General features: G+C 44.9%; 1 protein-coding gene across 1 annotated transcript; it reads right to left on the bottom strand.

Annotated features, from left to right (window-relative positions):
* Window positions 1–1421: 1421 nt before the first annotated feature.
* On the bottom strand, window positions 1422–19498 carry si:ch211-284e13.4 (insulin receptor substrate 1). Its single transcript, XM_027025182.3, has 3 exons — window positions 18670–19498; window positions 13982–17194; window positions 1422–5003 (listed from the first exon to the last, which is right to left on the bottom strand). Exons 1-3 carry the CDS (start codon window positions 19019–19021, stop codon window positions 4996–4998), a joined length of 3573 nt encoding a protein of 1190 aa, XP_026880983.1. The 5' UTR covers window positions 19022–19498; the 3' UTR covers window positions 1422–4995.
* Between the last annotated feature and the right edge of the window lie 145 nt (window positions 19499–19643).

Genomic DNA, 19643 nt, shown 5'->3' with positions numbered 1-19643 from the left:
TTCTTTTTAAAAATTTGTAAATGCAAATTACAATTTTAAAATCATAAAACTAAAAATAAATAAATAAATAAATAAAAAATCTGAGGGGGGCACGTGTCCCCACCGTTTGAAGTAGCACGAGCCCTCTGGTTTCTTTCAAAGAAAATTTGTTTCATAAAAAGTCAAAAGAAATTAAATTCAAAATTATGCTTAAACACTACCTTGCTAATAAATATGCATTTAACTAAAAAGGTATACTAGAATCGATTACCCCTTCTTTAATGCGCCCATCTGTTTAGATTTGCGTTCTTTATGAGTCCTTGGCAAGATATATCAAGATTTGTTTTTGAAAGAGGCTGATAGAGTGAAGACTTTTCTCTGTTGAGGAAAGATGTAGTATGTAATATTAGAAAAACCGCTTGATAAATTTCTTGCTAAGATTTATATTCATGAATCAAAATATAAACCTTTCTAACCAGTGTTTGTGAAGGAGTGCGCTGTAGTTAAAGCATAGTGTATGATAAAAATCAAATATTTTTATTTTGTCATTGTTTCAAAATATGCTTATTTATACATTTACTGTACTTCCTAATCCAAAATGAAAAGACTCCATTTACAATGAGTACCAATGTAGCTTTTTAAAGACATAATATCTTGAAGGGGCCTTTTCTCTTTTTACTACACACCTGTTTCTGTAATTTTACCTCTGATTTTAGGAAATAGCCACCACAGGCTCAAATCTTTGACGTCATACAAGCAAGTGTTCATTTTGTACACCAGATGGCGGCGTATCCTCACTTATAATCCTGTGTGTCTGCACCATCTGCCGCCAGTGGTAATAGTTCTATACTTACGTGATATTGTGACCGTCATTAATTGACACGAATAATGAGAGATGTACATAATAACCCTTTCACGGATAGCAATGTGCCATAATCTCTGCTTTAATTTCTGTTCTTCATATTTTAATACTATCCTCATTTTTATCCATGCAACTCCTGTGGAGTTCTGCACCATTACGCTTTTAGGAACTCCGATTGATTTTGAGTTTTCGTGCATATATGTGTCACGTACGTCAGCCCCATAACCCCACGGTTGTACAGGCAAGTGTGCTTATTTTTCTTCACTACTGAAAAATAGCAATTAAGATTTGCCTGTTATTCCCTGCTCAGCCCAAATGATGTCCACAAAGAGCAAACGTAAGGATGTGTGTGTGTGTGTGTGTGTGTGTGTGTGTGTGTGTGTGTGTGTGTGTGTGTGTGTGTGCGTGTGTGTGGGTGGCACTTGAATTTAAGACACACATATAGATCATAGCAGTCATAAAGTTTAGCAGGTGGCTTTTCCCTTGATATCAGTTTAAAAGGGAGTCTCTTGCTAAACACACACCTTCTTAAAACTGTTACAAAGGAAAGCAAGTCAAAAACACACAAGGCACACCCCAGTTTTCCTTTCGTTCTTTTTACCAGTTGTCCATAAAACAAAGTGACACTGTCTACATCACAGGCAATAATCATGAAGGAATTTCTGAATTGACCAGAAATTTCTACCATAGCCATTCGATATAAGCCCCATATGTGCCCACCCGAATTCCAAACACCTCCCTTTATACACAGAACTACACCCCACACCCTATTAATTCTCTCTTTACAATTCACTATACATCAGTGTCATTGGATTCTTCATAGTACCAGATATACATTAGTAGGATAAATCTCCATAAACAGTACCCTGATTGTACATACCAAACCCTTTTTTTCCAACAAATGGCAGGTGCTTTGGGAAAGACATTGCTTTCCTTCTTTTTAATCTTTTTTATGTTTTTCTTTTTTTTTTCTGGACTATACATACTGTAAGTCTCAGCCACATTTCTACATCACATGGTGCCATGATTTGGCTCCACAGACTGAGGGCCAGAGATACACAATTTTTCTACACATAACCGGACTACAGAATCTTCAGACTGAAACGAAATTTCAACTGTCCTAGAATGAAGGCTCAGGTGGATTTCCAGCTGTTCCAGCCATTCTAGAATGAAACCTTGCACAGAATTCCCACTGTTTCAGCTGTTCTAGAAAAAGGCTCAGGCAGAATTCCAATTGTTCCAGCTGTTCTAGAATGAAGATTCAACAGGAATTCCAACTGTTCTAGAATAAGGACTCTAACAAAATTCCAACTGTTCTAGAGTAAGAACTCTAACAGAATTCCAATGGTTCTAGAATGCAAAGCGTCTTTTATACAGCTGCCGTGTTTGATGTGAGAGCTAATACAGATGATAAGGCAATAAAAGAGAGATTAAATTAATCAGACAGTGGCCATACAAACACACACACACACACACACACACACACACACACATTCACAAACAGACCACAAAGGAAACAATCACAAACACACACATAAATCAGTCTACTTGTTTCAGTGGCCAGCCCCTAGAGTGAGTTTAAGGGGTTTCATTTGGGGTGAGGAAAAAGTCAATGGGGTTGACTGTGTTAAAAATGTCACCAAAAAAAAGCTCCCATTTGCTGAAGCACCACCTGGCCCTATGTGTAATCCAGAATGGAAGTAAGATGATATCTACAGTCAATGGAGAAGCTATACTATGTATCAGATGCAGAAAATGAGTTGTGTAGCAGGGTGAAGAGTACTCTTATTAATATTTTATAATCATATGTTATAATATGTTCCTTTTTAATAAGCATTTATAATCATAAGCTATTAACTTAAACTTGTCTGTGTCACATTCATATCAACTACTGTAGCTTAATGCTTTAATATTCTTATGTGTAACGCATGTGTAACACCAGTATATTATAATGAAATGGTAAAAAAAGACTTTAAAAAATTATCTTAAAAATTATCTTAGAAAAGTGGAAACGTTTGGCTCTCTGAATTCGGTTCATTGTTTTGTTTTATGAAACAGCGTTTATCAGTATGATAAGTGCGGAGGGATGTTGTTGGCACTGAGATCGGCGGAGTACACCAGTTTTCCGCACCTCATAACAAGGGTCATCCGAAACAAGATGTCCATTAGAAAAGTGCAAAAGCAGCCAAAGTTAAGTCTGAAGAAGCAGTTAAAATATCTAAAATATTTTTTTTAAAGGATCTGTTAAAAAAAAAAAAACATAGGCATGCTACAAAACGTCGGCGAAGTGGAGAGGCACCGCGTCCCAGCGTCGTAAAAAGACCCTGTTTCAATTTGAACTCGCCGTTTTAAAGCATTTGTACGGTCACTTTTAGCCAAGTACCAAAGCTGGAACACAACGTAGCGAAGAGCAGAGACGCGTGCACACTAAAAGAGGCTCAGTGCAGGTAAAACTGAACAGGTGCGTTCCCAAGCCCGTGTGTCTAGAAATCCAGAACAAACCATTAAGCTATCAGCCAACCGGACCGGACTAAACATTAAACCCTAACTGTCTATTAAATCAGTGACCAAATGAAGTGAGGGAGCATGGGGGAATGTGTGTAAGACCACGGTTGTCATGTTTTTTGTGCATGTAAAAAATCTTCATAGAGTCAGTATTTCGGACTGAAAATAGTCTGTTTGAGTATTTGAGAGTGTGTATGTGTGTGGGGGGGGGGTATTTTCAGGAGCTCGAGTGAGTGTGTAAGCTTGTGTGTGTGTATGTGTGTGTGTTTGCAGGACCGGAGCCCAGGTGAGTGTGAGTGTGTGTGTGTGTGTGTGTGTGTGTGTGTGTGTGTGTGTGTGTGTGTGTGTGTGTGTGTTTGCAATAGCCTGTGTTGGTTGGACTGGTGAAATCGTAACTGCAGCTGAACCAAGGAGGCACTTCAGTGTGTCACTGTCAGTTGAGTCCTGCATACCAGTACTGGCTGCAGAGTGATGAGTCTATCATCACAGGACGGGATTTGTGTGTGTGTGTGTGTGTGTGTGTGTGTGTGTGTGTGTGTGTGTGTGAGTGTGTAGTTTACATATCAAAGTGTTGAATTTTAATACAGTGTAATTACCCTGGCTTTAAAACTATGAAGAAATCAAAGTGGAAATGTAGCACACACAGAGAAATCCCTTATTTAGACTCTCAGGATGTCTGAGTGAGGGCAGCCAATCAGATGATGGTGCTGTGCTCAGAGGGAGAGGGCCAGAAGGGCAAACATTGAGGATAATGGTCTATGTGTTCACCAGTGCTTATGGGTCAACTCCCAGTACTGCAGGATAGGCAGACAGTTTGAGGTCTTGGTGTACTGTGTGTGTGTTTTCATGTTGATGTGTTTGTGTATGGTTCAAGGTTATTGAGTTGAGTATAGAGGCACAGGATGGCTGAGGGTTAGATGATCATCAAGCAAACACACACACACACACACACAAAACAAACACTATAAGGCATTCAGATTATACAAATTAATACACTAACAGTATTGAACTATTCTCTGACACTCTCTCTTTATCTTTCAATATGTTACACTCTCTCTGTTTCTCTCACTTTCTCACTCTCTCTCTCTTTTCACTCTCTCAGAAACAGGAACACAAAGGGACATACAAAGTGAGACAATAAACAGAAACATTTCCCCTCTCACATCAGGAACTGTGTAAAAATGGCTACAATCAAAAATGAGGCACTTTTTTAAAAAGTCATATATACTTCTCTCATTATTATTATGTATACTATATATGTTTTTCTATCATTAGACTATTTCACATCTGTATTACAATTTTTTTTTCAATTTTGCAGTGAAGAATAAAAGGAATATCATTGGCTCTTGGTTGGCAGTCGGAGTCGCTGTAATCCTTCCTGATTGGCTGAAGGATATGTCCGTCTCAGAGTTTGTGGGTGGATATGACCAATAGTCTTTTGGCAAATTCCGTTTCGATTGTAACCAATGGAAAAGAAAATCTTACACTTGAGAGTCACACAGGTGAGCCTCCACACCTGCAATACACTCTCTCATACACTCATATACACATAGTCATATGCACACACACACACACACACACACACACAAACAGAGATCAGCAGACCAGGCATCTATCAGTTCTCTGTTCCTACGTAGCAGACAGGCGAATCAGCACTCTGAAAAGAAATAAAGACAGAAAAAGAAAGCGAGAGAGACAGAGAGAGAAAGAGAGACAGAGAGAGAATTATTACACTGGGCATCAGAAGGGAAATGAAACTGATGAGACCAGAACAGCGACGGTAGAAAGTGACCTCAAAGTTCCTTCAGTCAGCCTGCAGGCTTAAGACCCTGATTGGCTACCAGCCCAGCAGAGCTGTTACATCATCGATGAGATACTGCGTGTGATAAACGTGAGAGATCTGTGAAATATCATATGTCCAAGTGGTGTTCGATGATTTATAAATCTACACTGTAACATTGAACATTAATGAATTGCATATTTCTTTATGGGGATATAAAGTTCAGGTCATGAGGATCAGGGCCGGCTAGCAGCATAGTAAAAAACACCACTTTCACCAGTAAGAAGATCACACCATGGCATAAGAACAAATGGGTCAGTGTGAGCGCATTCCGACCTGTCGGTGAATTCATAAAAGTGAATTCATGTCAGTGAATTCTGCTAAGGATGATTTCAGCCCCAGGTCTGGACCAGCCAGCCTTCCTTCTTCAAGCATGATGAAGTCCTCTCACAAGGCTGCTGGCTTTCGAAACCAACGACCCACACGATCGTGATGTCAAAGCAGGAGAAACGGGCCCTGCATCACTGGAGAGGACATGGTCCCTGTGGTAGAAGGGAGTGAACCCCATCCACAAACAACAAGGGTGGAAATGTAGCCCACTGCCAGAGCCTCTCTTGAAGCTCTTAACTCCAGACTCATGTCTTCAGTTATTAACCTGTTATGGTTAGTCATGGTTAATGAAAACACAAATGTAAACTGGGATTAATGGTAAGTCTGGAGCCAGCAGCAGGCTATCGGAGTGTAAAGGGTGTGAAGTGTAAAGAATTAACTCAGAACTGAAATAAAATGCACCTGGTTCTCAAGTATTCAGCCCTGGTTGAAGATCAGTGTGATATTCCATTCAAAAGTAGTAAGTCTAAAAATCTAACATTGTAAAAAGAGGCCCTTAAGAAAATGCATAGCCATACTACACAGCTTCAATAAAGTGGAGCTATTTTCAAATCAGATCAGACACGATAGTCTCTCAAAGCGTGTGTGTGTCTGCTGATGACTGGTGTTTCCATCTTTAAGCAATCACTCAGGCTAGTGGATGTCATGTAGATGCCCAAAAGAAAAACATTTGCTGTACAGTTCAGTATCTCTGCACTGTTTACTGTTTATGCAGACACACACACACACACACACACACACACACACACACACACACACACACACACACACACAAACACACTGTTATGGCAAACAACATACCGAAGTAGACATAACTGCCATATTGGCTACAAACCCTCACCAAATTTGTCTACAAGCGCACACACACATACACCTGTGTACTGACACAGGAGAGGTTTGAGAGGACCCCTAACGGGATTATGAGTGCACACAGGTGGAGAGGTGCCGGCCGGGCATCTCCTCCCCCCGGCTTCGCCTCGCTTCCCCCGGGACTGCAGCCAAAACGATCTGCTACTCAGTGATTCTCGCTGGTGAGAGACAGTAGCCTTGCTCTCTTTCTGTCTCCCCATCTCTCTCTATATCTCTTCTCATTCTCTCTCTTCATGTCTGTCTGTCCTTCTCCTTCATTCTCGATCTCTTAGTCCTCCTCCTCCTCCTCCTCTGTTACTACACATCTGTCGTTTCCTGACGCATTTGTTAGGAGGCTTCAAAGTATTCAGTATTGCTGTGTGTACTTGAGCAAACTAGGGCGCACACACACACACGCACGCACACACACAGTAACACGTGTCCAGACAAGGTTAAAAAAACCTCTATCCAGACAAGGCAAACACAGAGCGCACAAAGTGCACACGCAGCAAGCAGTCTGCGCTGCATAATTGTGAGCTCCACCCTCTCCGCCAACACTCGGCCACGGCGACACCCAAAAGTCACTCTTCTAGAGTGCATATGCAAGTGAGCAAGCACACAGACACCGTCACATGTGCAGACAGAGAGAGTGGAAAGCGCCCTATCTGAGTCCGCCTACAAGAGATGTCTGCAAAAAAGCAAAACAACATCCATCCTCACGTTTCCCCTGCCCGCTCCATCTTTTTGCATCCATCCCTCACTCCCTCTCTCTCCCTCCACCCCCACATCCATCCCTCACTCCCTCTCTCCCTCCACCCCCACATCCATCCCTCACTCCCTCTCTCTCCCTCCACCCCCACATCCATCCCTCACTCCCTCTCTCTCCCTCCACCCCCACATCCATCCCTCATTCCCTCTCTCCCTCCACCCCCACATCCATCCCTCACTCCCTCTCTCCCTCCACCCCCACATCCATCCCTCACTCCCTCTCCCTCCACCCTCACATCCATCCCTCACTCCCTCTCTCTCCCTCCACCCCCACATCCATCCCTCACTCCCTCTCTCCCTCCACCCCCACATCCATCCCTCACTCCCTCTCCCTCCACCCCCACATCCATCCCTCGCTCCCTCTCTCCCTCCACCCCCACATCCATCCCTCACTCCCTCTCTCCCTCTACCCCCACATTCATCCTTCACTCCCTCTCTCTCCCTCCACCCCACACATCCATCCCTCGCTCCCCCTCTCACCTTCTCACCCCATCACAGGAAGCTCTCACTAAAGGAGGGATAAACCAGCCTCAAGTCTGGAGGGGCTGGCCACCATCCTCTGTCTCCTCGTCTCCATCGGATCTCACCTCCTCTACGTCTGTTCATTCTTCTTGAGTAGCCCTGACCCTAACAGAATGTACAGTCTGAGACAGAGCTGCGGTGTGCCTCATTGTGTGTGCACGCATGTGATCATTGTGATGTAGAAAACTGTAGAAAAGTGAGGAGAGTGTTTGTATGTGTCAGTCAAGCACAGCATGTAGTGTGGGAGGAGATGAGGACAGGTTCAAGTGTGAAAGAGCTCAAAGAGTATTTGTGAGTGTGTGTGTGTGTGTGTGTGTGTGTGTGTGTGTGTGTGTGTGTGTGTGTGTGTGTGTGTGTATGATGTGCATGTATGTGTGAAAAATCTGGCCAGATGCCAGGTTTACCTTACAATGCAAGGCGCCACAGACATTCTTTTGAGCACTGGAGTGAATCCTTTCTGTCTCACATGACAAAGTAGCAACTATGCATGCATGTACATGCGCTCGCGCGCACGCGCACACACACACACACACACACACACACACACACACACACACACACACACACACATTTTGGCCACGAGAATACTAAAAACATCTTCTCACTTTCCCATACATTCTCAACAGAGGCTAATTATCGTCTTCTCTTTTGCATGTGTGCATGTGTGTGTGTGTGTCCGTGTGTGTGTGTGTGTGTTTGTATGGAAGCTAGATCAATTGGCTCTGTCCTCTGTTTAACTACTCGAATTAACAATATTACACGCTCACACGCACATTATATTTCATGCAGCAATATAAAAATTGGAAAACTCGAGAAACTGGATGGCATGCTAAAATAGAAATAAAAGAGTGGAGGAGAGGAAGAGAAAAGAAGGCAAGAGAAACAAAAAGACAGACAGAGCGAGAAAACAGTTTTATTGGCATCACTAAGGAGACCAAACGGACGAGACATCCTTTGACGTGCACAAAATCAAAAGTCCAAAAATACACCTCTGCCCCTTTTGAGCAGGTCAGCCCACGAGGCACACCGTCTCTGGCCCTGGCAGGCGGAGCAGAGCTCTCCATCAGAGTTCCAGCTCAAATGCATTAGGACAGGCCACTCTGCAGGACTGGGACATGTCTCGGTGCCGAGCACATTTAGAACCATTGTGGTCTCAGCAAATCGCTGTAAAAAATATCAGTTTGTTTTCATAACTTTTTGTATTTTGTCAAGTCAGTTTTGGAGTCAGTTAAAAGGTTCAGACAACCAGGTTACTTACTTTTATTAAACAGCTAATATTTTTTTTACAGTGATGAAATGAGGACCTTAAAGCTGTACTGCAATGCAGATTTATTTTTAATTAAATTAAACATTTTTATTATTATTTTGAGAAAAACTGTGACTTCAGACTTGTGTGGTCCCAGTGGTCAGAGATTCCATCTATCAACACATTGCTGTGGCATCTAGGCAAGACACTTATCCTCTATTTATACTGCATTCTTGTAACTCTATATCAATGATACTTCAGGCAAAACCATCAGCAAATATAAAGCCATATTACAAGCATGTAAGAAAAGTAAATCACTGATTTCAGCTCTGACAGATTTCAGCCAGTTTAGTTCGATGTTTCTTGGGCACTGCAAGTGTTAATGGTCTCTTCCCCCGAGACACCTACTCATATCATTATAGCATCTTCATGAGTATCTTTGTAAAATTAGATGTCAACATTTTATTCTGTCAAGAGATAATGAGCAGTAACGTGTTTATTACTACAGAGCAGAATGCTTTCAACGAACTTATTCTTAATTTTAAACTCCAAAATATCCCCTTTTACCTTTGATGACAGCCTGAGTTTTGAAGCCCCCTTTTATAAAGTTCAGCAGGTATGTCGCTGGTATGGCCTTTAAAGGTTCTTCTGGGAGTCATTTTGAGTAATGGGACATGCTTTTCTCATTCAGAAGTTCATACCACATGAGCTCCGCTGGTAAGAGAGTTAATGCTGACAGCGTGGGTCAGACTTCCTCTCCCAGTAGCCTACATCTCGCTGTGTGTTCCTGTCTAAATAGTGCTGACGATTTTAAAGCATGCTTTGGGGTCGTTATCCAGTTGCATAGTAAAACTCTCACCAATTATTTACTGCCTGGAGAATCACTTCAATATCTTTGGGCTGTAGTACACATTTCTCAGGCGTGTGTACTAATTAAATACCCAGCGTAGGCACACAGTGATGTATGCATCAGAGGTCCTTGACTATTGCTGCATGCATGCCTGCCATTGCAAAACTGCTTTTCCTTATCCAGCAAATATTCCATTATCAGTTTTAGCAAGGTTTTTGACGTGCGGCTCCACAGCAAAGTTCTAAATGCGGCTATGCGCTACACACAGAATGGTGTTGAAGAGCGATAACAAAGAGACAAAGCAACCAAAACAAGTGGCTTACGAAGAGAGCACACAGAATCAACCTTTACCAGCAAACAAAACCGCAGGCAAGCAAACAAGAAAACAGGTTGGAAAGCCAGACTTCAGTTTTCCTTGGGTTTGTTAATCCATGTTAATCCCTTTTCACATTAAGTGTAAACACAGTGCCTAACAAAAATGTATATATATATATATATATATATATATATATATATATATATATATATATATATATATATATATATATAGCGAGAGAAAGAGAGAGAGAGAGAGAGAGAGAGAGAGAGAGAGAGAGAGAGAGAGAGAGAGAGAGAGAGAGAAAGACAAACAGTGGGAAACTATATATATATATATATATATATATATATATATATATATATGTATAGTTTCTCACTATCTTTCTTTCTCTCTCTCTCTCACACGCCCTCTCTCTCTCTCTGACATACACACACGCATGCACGCGCACACACACACACACACACACACACAGTGATATGAGGTGCATTAATGGACCTGTATAATGGAGAGCAGTGTTCTCCAGGCTCCTGGTGATCTGGCTTGATTACAGCTTCTCTGACCCAAAACAGCCTGGCCGTCTAGACGTCTCTGACCCAAAGCAGCCTGGCCGTCTAGACAGCTCTGGCCTAGGCCAGTTCCCCTGCTCCTGCCCATAACTCAACTCCCCCTTCACAAACACAAACACATCCCTCCTCTCCTTCATCCTCTCGTCTCTTGTCATCTCCTCTCATCTCATCTCCTCTCCTATTATCTCTTTTCTCCCTTTCCTCTCCTCTGCTCTTCTCTCCCTTCTCCTCTCCTCCTCTTTCCCTTCTTCTCTTCTCCTCCCTTCTCTTCTTCTTCTCTCTTCGTCTTCCCTCCTTACCCTTCTATCCTCTAATCACTAGTAAGGCGACTGCATCTGTGATGCCTTATGCACAATGACACCCTACCCCCTTCACTCACTGTCTGTGTGTGTGTGTGTGTGTGTGTGTGTCTAGCAGTGGTCCTCCACTGAAGCACAGATTCTTCTGCATCTACATTCCTTTACTGCATGTCATGTCCATGTCTGCCCTCCCGTCTCCTAACTGGGCTTCTACCTCCTCTTTGTCTCTGGAGTCCTGGCATTCCATTCCCTCTTTTTCTGTGTCATTCTGCCATTTATTTTCTTTCTCTCTCTCTTTCTCTCTTGCTTGCTCTCACTCACACACTCTTTTTCTCTCTCTCTCTCTCTCTCATACACACACACGCACATATTCCCAGTCCTTCGTCCTTGATGAAGTGAGGACATATCCATGCTGAAGTTGAAATGCGAGAGTAAGTTCTGATTTGGCGCCAAGTGGCCACATGACCTGTCGCAAACAGACGGAGCGATGCCCACCGCAAGTATCGCTCACAGGCAACCTCCCCTGGTGCCCGGTGACGGCTTCAGCATCAACCTCCCCGTTGCCCACTGACTGTTCCAAAATTACACCAGTAATGGTTGTAAAAAATATAAAACATTATGACAGATAATGTTTCACACTATGTATATGTATAAAAATTGTAGAAATAATGACATATACTGTTTCAGACTCCATCTGCTTTTAGCCCCAGGCAAACTTTAACCTTAAAGACAGCGTCAGGCTGGAGAAGACCTGTCTGTTTTCCGCATACATTCTTCACCCACTCATCAGCTACTATTAATCTGATTACAATAGTACGGTTGCAGTACAATGGTAGAGATATCTGATTCACTTGGTCTGCAAAAGCCAAACAATGAAAGTTTGAAAATCTGTTTATATAATTTCGGTTTGTGCTATTAGACATAGCCTGACTACAACCCCATAAGCCATAGGTGACACCTGAGTAAGAGATTTGCTTTGAATGTAAATAATTGAGAATACTTGATTTGTCAACACATCCAGAACACCTGGAACAAGCTCTGAGGCAGGTTCTTGAGAGAACACACGTGAAGGGAAGTACACTCTTCTGCATTGGTCCTGCTTAAAAAACACAGGAATAGCATTCACAGTTTTTGATGGGATTCTGAAGTTTGCATTAGGTGGGATTTCCAATGGTGTTCTGAAGGCTCATGTTGAGGCTATCTCTGGATGTTTTTAACCATAGTGTTTCATAACACTTCAATAGTTTAATTGACAAGAAGCTACATATATGGTAACCACATAGAATACACAGACCCATAGAATACAGCCATTCTGACCACCCACTTTACATACCTAAAAAAAAAACATTCCAAAATACATAAAAGTATGTTTTAAAGTCAGCAACTTGACCTGTGTTTACCGAGGGCTTGGTTTGCTCAGCTAAGCTTACACACTTGTGTTCTAATGCTCTGGACTAAACCAAATCCACCAAAGAATTCCAGAAGTGCCCCAACACAGCAACTGATTGTGAGTTGCATTAGTTAATGAATCTGACCTCACTGTGCACATGAGCAATTTTATCCCTGTGTTTTGGAAGTTTTCAAGGGCTAACCACGGAGAGCCCATGGCAGCCTGGAACAGGGGTAAAGGTTGGATCATTGCACTTATGGCTATCTGAGTGAGTAGACATCTCTGGCCGGGGATGTACAGCTTCCGTAACTGAGCGGAGCGGAGCACTGGTCCGACATGCAGAGTGAAAAAATGAATAAAGTGTAAAGAATGAATAGAAAGAAAGAAAAAAAAATGAAAGGAAGAAAACAAGCTAAAGAGAAGGCAAGAGCATCAAAGAAGATAAACAGAGATACAGAGGGAGACAGAGACAGAGAGAGAGGGAGAAAGGCAGAGAGACCACTAAAGCAATAATCAGGCCAGCTTTCTGTGAGAGGGAGACTAAATGCCCATAATTATCTACAATCACCATGTGCGTTAAACACATGCGTGCGGCTGGAGGGCAGCAGAAAGGAATCCCTAAATGGTGCTAAAATCCCGAGCAGAGTCTCCTCCAGACTCCGCACGAGTCAGCGGCTTCGGCGGCCCTAACGCCGTCTCGCCAGCTTCATATCACCGGCACACACAACTCCCCTCGACACAGCCCCACACACACTCATACACTCTTAATTACCTATAATCACAGAGCACCAGTTAAATATAAGATAGCATGTGGCCATGCTAAGGAATCCCTCACAAACGCACACACACACACACCCATGTTCACGTCTTTCTCATCCACAGCACACGCTCATCAGATTTAACACTGTCACATGCTGTTCATACACAGACACACACACACACACACACCGAGGTTAGCACTACTATATGGAAGCTGTCATCCCTGCACCTTGTCTTCATGCACTAATGGGACCAGACGCAGAGCCGTTCAGACATGGGACAAGGCCATTTACTACTGCTACACTTTAAAAAGCAAGAGAAAACACACTGATATGAAATGGGAATCAGTATTTCTAGTCTAGTGCAGTATTTCTATGTCTCTGTCTATCAACATCAGTATTTGTGTTATTCATTGTATTATTCATAGGTCTGCTATGAAAAACACATTGTCAGTATAAATCACTTCATATTTATGAATTTGATGCACCCACTAATTTAAAAAATAGGAGTATTCATGTGACATGACATTATTGATACTAAATACTGGTCAAATTCTAACACTAAAACAACACTGATATGTTATTTTATCTATTTCAAATTAATTCCTAGAAATATATGAAGTCTTTTTGCTTAGAGAAGCCATTTTAATTAATTTCAAAATACAGAACTTCGTGTCCATGAAATGCCACAGCAAATGATCTGTAATTATGGAATATCATACAGTGTAACTTAACTCAGTACACACTCAAAATCTAGCAAAGGCTATGCATAAAATGGCCAAATAATATTAAGCTATTCCACTAGGAATAATTTGGAATTTGGAATTTACATACTAGTAATTATTGTTTATATGATGCACCATATCTACACACCAAACTATTACAATTAATTACCAACCTTTGCTGTCATTCCGGTTATTTTGTTGGACTCTCAGTTCCTCCGACTTGAAGAAGTCAATGCTGGCGTAGGTGTTAATAATAGAGGTGGTGTTTCCTCCTACTGCCGTTCCACCCAGCCCCACCGTCGACCCTCCTCCGAGGACCGAGAAGGGTGGCCCAGATGGTCCATCCAGGCTGATCTGAGGGCTCTCCTTATTGGCTAAGTCAAGATCAATATAGTTTAGACCTTGCTCCAGAGTCGAGGATGAAGCCTGGTCTGCGGGTACAGCTGCCACCCCAGGACCGGCACACTGCGCTACGGGTGGCTGTCCAGTGGCCCAAAGGGCGCTGTCTAGGCCATGGCGTCGAGCTGGGGTGACTTGAGGGGTTTCCGGAAAGACAGAGGAGGAGGAAGCGGGAGACACAGGGAGAGGCACAGGCGCCTTGAAAGTGTCTGAGCGGTGCCTTCGTCTCACTGGTGCCTCAGCTCGGACCAGTCGAGCTCCTTGGTCTGTCTTGGGGAAAACCTTGGTTGAGGGGAAGCCCATACTTTGTTCCTGCTCCATAGTAGAAGGATCGGCTATTTGGTCAGGTTTGGGGCAGTGTGAAGAGCCGTCTCCTGCGCCCAGTCCAAATGCCATTTCTGTGTAGTCTGTGAAAGTGTCCCCAGACGGCAAGGCTGTCTTACCGCCCTTTCTGTGTCCAGTTTGAGCTCCCTGTGCTACTTGAGGATCCCCAGTAAGCTTTTCTCTGGCTATTGCTGTTGCAGGGCTGAAAGACGAGAGGGGCGTGCAAGGCATTGCAGATGGTGAACTGCCCAAATCCATGTTAACATATTCAGAGGATGAAGACATAGAGGTGGAAAGGGGTGCGGAGAAGCTACGGGGTAGACTGGTAGTACCAACTTGGCATGGAGGTGGTCGGTGTATGGCTCTTGGATGTCCTGACACCACAGAGTGCCCTTCATTTACCCCTATAGCCCCTCCATTGCAACCTCCCTGTTCACCCTGATAAACAATGCTAACATATTCACCGGAGCTCTGGGACACTGTGGGCTGCAGGGTCTCCCTGACTCTGGGCAAAGTGTTGGCTTTGGACATGTCCACAAAGAGGCTGAAGGGCCTGCCTTTCCGATGCTGTGAATGACCCTGTTTCTGGACACCCGGCCCTCGTCTCTGCTGATGATAGTGGTGGGATGAGTCTTTGGGGTGAGTGCCCCCTACCCTGTGTCCTGTGTTTGGGCGGGTGGACCGGCCTGCTTCCCCAGCTGGCAGGGACAGCGGCTTATCCTCCAAACTCTCAGTGCTCGCCGAACTAGAGGAGAAAGATGAGGAGGACGGGGATAGACGGCCGTTTCCATTTGGGCCGACGGAACGTTCAGCTCTGGTGGGGTAGCCGCCACGCCCAGCCCTGCCTCCACCACCACCCTCACTGCCACAAACGCCCTCAGGCCTCCTCCCATCACCAAGATTGTCCTCAAACCGAGTGGAGAGAGTGGTGTGTTTATAGGAGCGTGGCAGGGAGAAGTAGGAGTAGACTGTCTTGGGCTGCAGTGGGTGCTGTTCAGGGTGTGATGGGGGTGTGCTGCAGGCTGATCTGGCACTGATGGGCGACATGTTCATGTAGTCACTTCCTGTTCGGCTCTCCATGCTGCTCCTACTCCCCCACAAGCACCCACTCATGCCATGTAGATCTGGTGAACAGCTGCTGTTGGGGGACATCATCATGTAGCCCTCAGACACAGGAACCCGAATGTGCTGTGGGGGAGAAACACTGCTGTTCGGGGTCATGGCCATGTACTCGTCCCCTCCCTTTGACTCCACTTCGGACACTGACAAAGACAGGCTTGCCGGAGGCGCTGTAACACCAGGCAACATGGACATATATCCACTGTCGATGGACACATCTTCCGGAACCTCCCTCGTGTTGACGCCTTTATCAGCCGAGTTTTCTGGCTGTCCACTCGAAGTCGTTGCTGAGCTTCCTGAGCCACGTCGGGAAGTGAACGATTCCCTGCTGGCGCTACGAGACATGATGGCATAGTCTTCATCTTCCTCCTCTTCCTCGTCCCTGCGGCGAGGTACCAGGCGCTCCTGGACGGAGGAAGGTGGGAGAGAGGCGCGCTTGCTGAGCAGCCTGCGCTCAGCTTCGTAGTCCCTGCTGGAGGAGCGACGAAGGACCCTACGCCCGTGCACTCGCTTGTGAGAGCCGTCCCGCTGCCTCGCCAAGATGCAACCAGTAGAAGCATCGACTAGAGCAGTAGGGAGCCCTGCAGCCAGAAGGGAGTGCTCGCCGGGACTGGATCCATACTCATCAGAGGAGCCATAGTCACTGGGCGAGCCTGACATAGATACTCTCTGTGGGATTCGAGCATAGGTGCAGATGGGCACTGGCCCCATTGGAGCTCCACCCAGTCCACACTCAGAACCATGACCAGAGCTGGAAGAGAGGCTGGGGGCTGGGGAAGGTGCTGGATTGGGGGTGTATGGTGCCAGACTGAGCGTGATCTTGGCCGGGGTGGGTGCACGTGTGGGTTTGGGTCGCAGGGTAGGGGTGGTGGAGCAAGAGGAGCCGTTAAGGCTCGGACTGGTGCTGAGAGCAGTCATTCTGCCACTGCCGTCCTCCGTACGAGCACCGATGCTGGCTGTACGGGACCTAGAGAACCCGTGTCGAGATGTTGGGGATGTGTTGGTGCTATGTGCAACTGCAGGGGTCTCTGTCCTAGCCCGTCTGGAGAAGCCCACCTGGGAAGGTGGCAGATTTGGGTGGTGGCGACGGGATGGTACGCTGATAGGATTAGAGGCGGTGCCCCCTCCACAGGAGGCGCCCGCTGCCTGGGTCTTGCTGCGCTGACGGAACTCTTCACTCAGTGCTTTCATAGCCTCCAGCAGGGTCTCATGCATGTTCTGCGCTACTACAGAATCCTCCACTTGCATCCAGAACTCTCCAGGCCCGGTCATGGCTGAACGGCCCACTTCAATGAAGAAAAAGTTCTCCGAATGACCACAACGGCGAACGTTCATCAGCTGCAGCACCACGGCAGGCACATCCGAGTTGAGCTTAACAAAATTGACCGTCTTATCAGTAAGGCAGAGCCGGTAGATGCCTATCAGGTTCCTTGCCTGACCCAGGCCCTTGGGCCAAAGCTTCACCTGCCAGACCTCCTTAAAGAGCGGACCAGGGGACAGCAAACCACATTCTCCTCCACTACCAAAGTCATCAGGGGTCTTACCTACAGTGACAACAGACACAAAGAGGTCAATTTATCTACATAAATGCATGCAAACGGAACATTGCAAATGGAACGTTGCAAGCAGAATTGCCAAATTACTTTTCATGATGAACAGACTAAGCAGCCTCAGGAAACACTGATGTTGGTGTAACATATTTTGTTTAGTTCGGCCATGACTTTTAATGTGACATAATCCACAGGTCACTGCATTGGACAGAGAATTTGTTAAGGTGTTTCTCTAGCAACAGTTTTTAGTGGTTATGCTGTGTATGCTGTTCATGTACAGTGAAAGGAAATGGAGCAAAAAGAGTGCTACACTAAAAAGACGCTGTGGCACAGTGAATGTCTTAAATCAGCTAAAATGTAAAGATTTTCACTGATAAAATTGAAAATTGTATATATATATATATATATATATATATATATATATATATATATATATATATATATAAAAGCTTTAGTTAAATAGTTAAATGGTGTGATACATGATATCAATTGAACAATTTTTAAAATATTTTATTCGCTGTATTTTCTGTCGATTCATTATTTTTCTGTGCTTATATATTTCGGTGTACTGTACAGCGGTTGTAAATTTGGCACGCTGAGGAAAACACCGACTCCGCATAGTAGACAGGAGTGTGGGGAGTAGGCTACGTGACAGCAGTGTGATAAGGGCGTTTACGAATAAACAGACAGTCGGCTACGAGGTTTTGAATAAGCAGGCACATACAAGGACACGGGCATGGTGGGGTAGCAATCGTTTTAGTGCGTCCCGCCGATCCGTTGCCCTCGTTCAACCCGGTGATCCACTCGTACGACGATGGGGTGGGGAACCGCGGCAACCGAAACACGAGGGATATGGGGCTCGAAAAATTCCGCTTGCCAATGAAAACACGCGGCTGCTCGGACGCCCTCTGCGACTACAGGGCTGTAGCACAGAATGTAGGTTACACGCACAACATGCATAAACGTGTTGAAAAACAATAACAGACGGCCGTGCGCGCTGCTGCAGGAGCCGCCGCTGCACAGTGCGCCACCCTCGCGCGCTACACACCGTAGTAATTCACGTCTGCTGAGGACAGCACCAAAACATTGCATAGTGCTGATATTCTTAACCCGTGAAATGCACCGGTAAAATCAAAATGCAATCAAGAATGGGCACTATTCTTTTCACTGCGGGTTTGATAGCTCTGCAACGCAGTGCGTGCTGCTGCGATGCGCTCCATCCATTTAATAACTGTTCGTGCATTTTGCTGTGCGCGCGATTATAACTTAATTTTTTTTTTTTTTTAAAGAGTAGGGTGTGGGAAATGGATGTTCAATACTTATGGTTTCAAATATTACTGCAGTATGCGTTATAGCAAAGATAGGCACAAGTTGATGCACGAACTACAGCAGAGTACACACGGATTGTGGTACACCAGGTATGGAATAGACGCAGAGATGTGAGGGTGCACTTATTATTTCTCGCTTACTTCTACGCTGGAGGTCCAACATGGCCTGATACCACTCGTTCTGAACCTCCTCAGTGTCCGCAGCGATGGCAAAGCTCTCCCCGCGGGTATATAACACTATCATGTGTTTATTCTTCGAATCCGCCCGCTTATTGATGTTGAAGCAAGACTCCAGGATAACGACTTTCTTGGGGACAGGGGACTTGCTTCGGAATTTCTTCTCGTTCTCATAGTACTCGAGTCGGGCAGGGCCATGCTCCGAGGGGGCCCGGAGGACGAAGAAGCGCCGGTGCATAGATTTTTGTTTGCGGAGGTACCCGCTCTTGCGAACGTCCTCGTAGCTTTGCTGCTCCGTTGTCGTCTGGTTCTCCATCGCTTAGCAGTTCGCTTGTTTTCCTCCACTGTTCGCTCAAAATCCCCCGTCCTCTGCACATTCGCTCATCGCATCGCCAATTCTCTCTTCTGTCTCATCGTGCATTCGCGTGCCCTCCAAGGAGAGCCGAAATAAGAGCCTCAGTTTGTTTTCCTCGAGGTCCTGCTCGTGTCGTGTGCACCCGAATACGAATAGACTGACAGGCGTGCACATGCGGCATGCGACGTCTGCACTACAGGCTGTGCTGCCAGCCTACCAGAACTGTTTACTGTACAGCGCCACTCTGCTGATGCCCCAGTCTGTCTGTGACTCCGTCAGTCAGTGTCATCGCATGTGTGAGTGGGGTAATGATGGCGAGCTCCGAGCCTGCGGTGCAATGATGGATGTGACTGCAATTCTGGATACGTGTAATAGCCTAAATTACCCATTCGGTTATAATCCTCTATTTTCACTTAATCTTTTAATTTTTGTTTCCTCTGAATGTTTTAATACGATTTTCTATTGTCATTAATCCTAACTAGGCTACGTGTTCTGTCCACAAAAAGACTAAGCGAATGCATGGAAGAGGCAGATCGTTTTTTACATTTATTTTTATATTATTTATCTATTTGTTTTGTACAAG

This window comes from Electrophorus electricus, chromosome 8 (assembly GCF_041902795.1).
Source record: "Electrophorus electricus isolate QZ-2024a chromosome 8, ASM4190279v1, whole genome shotgun sequence".
Classification (NCBI taxonomy): Eukaryota; Metazoa; Chordata; class Actinopteri; order Gymnotiformes; family Gymnotidae; genus Electrophorus; species Electrophorus electricus.
This window is presented reverse-complemented; position numbering and strand designations above follow the sequence as displayed.

Bases quoted from the DNA above. Each gene is read 5' to 3' on its own strand.
- si:ch211-284e13.4 (XM_027025182.3), bottom strand. From the start codon at position 19,021: ATGGAGAACCAGACGACAACGGAGCAGCAAAGCTACGAGGACGTTCGC. The intron at 17,195-18,669 runs GTAAGCGAGAAA...TTGTCACTGTAG, and splicing joins GTTGGACCTCCAGCGTAGAA to GTAAGACCCCTGATGACTTT.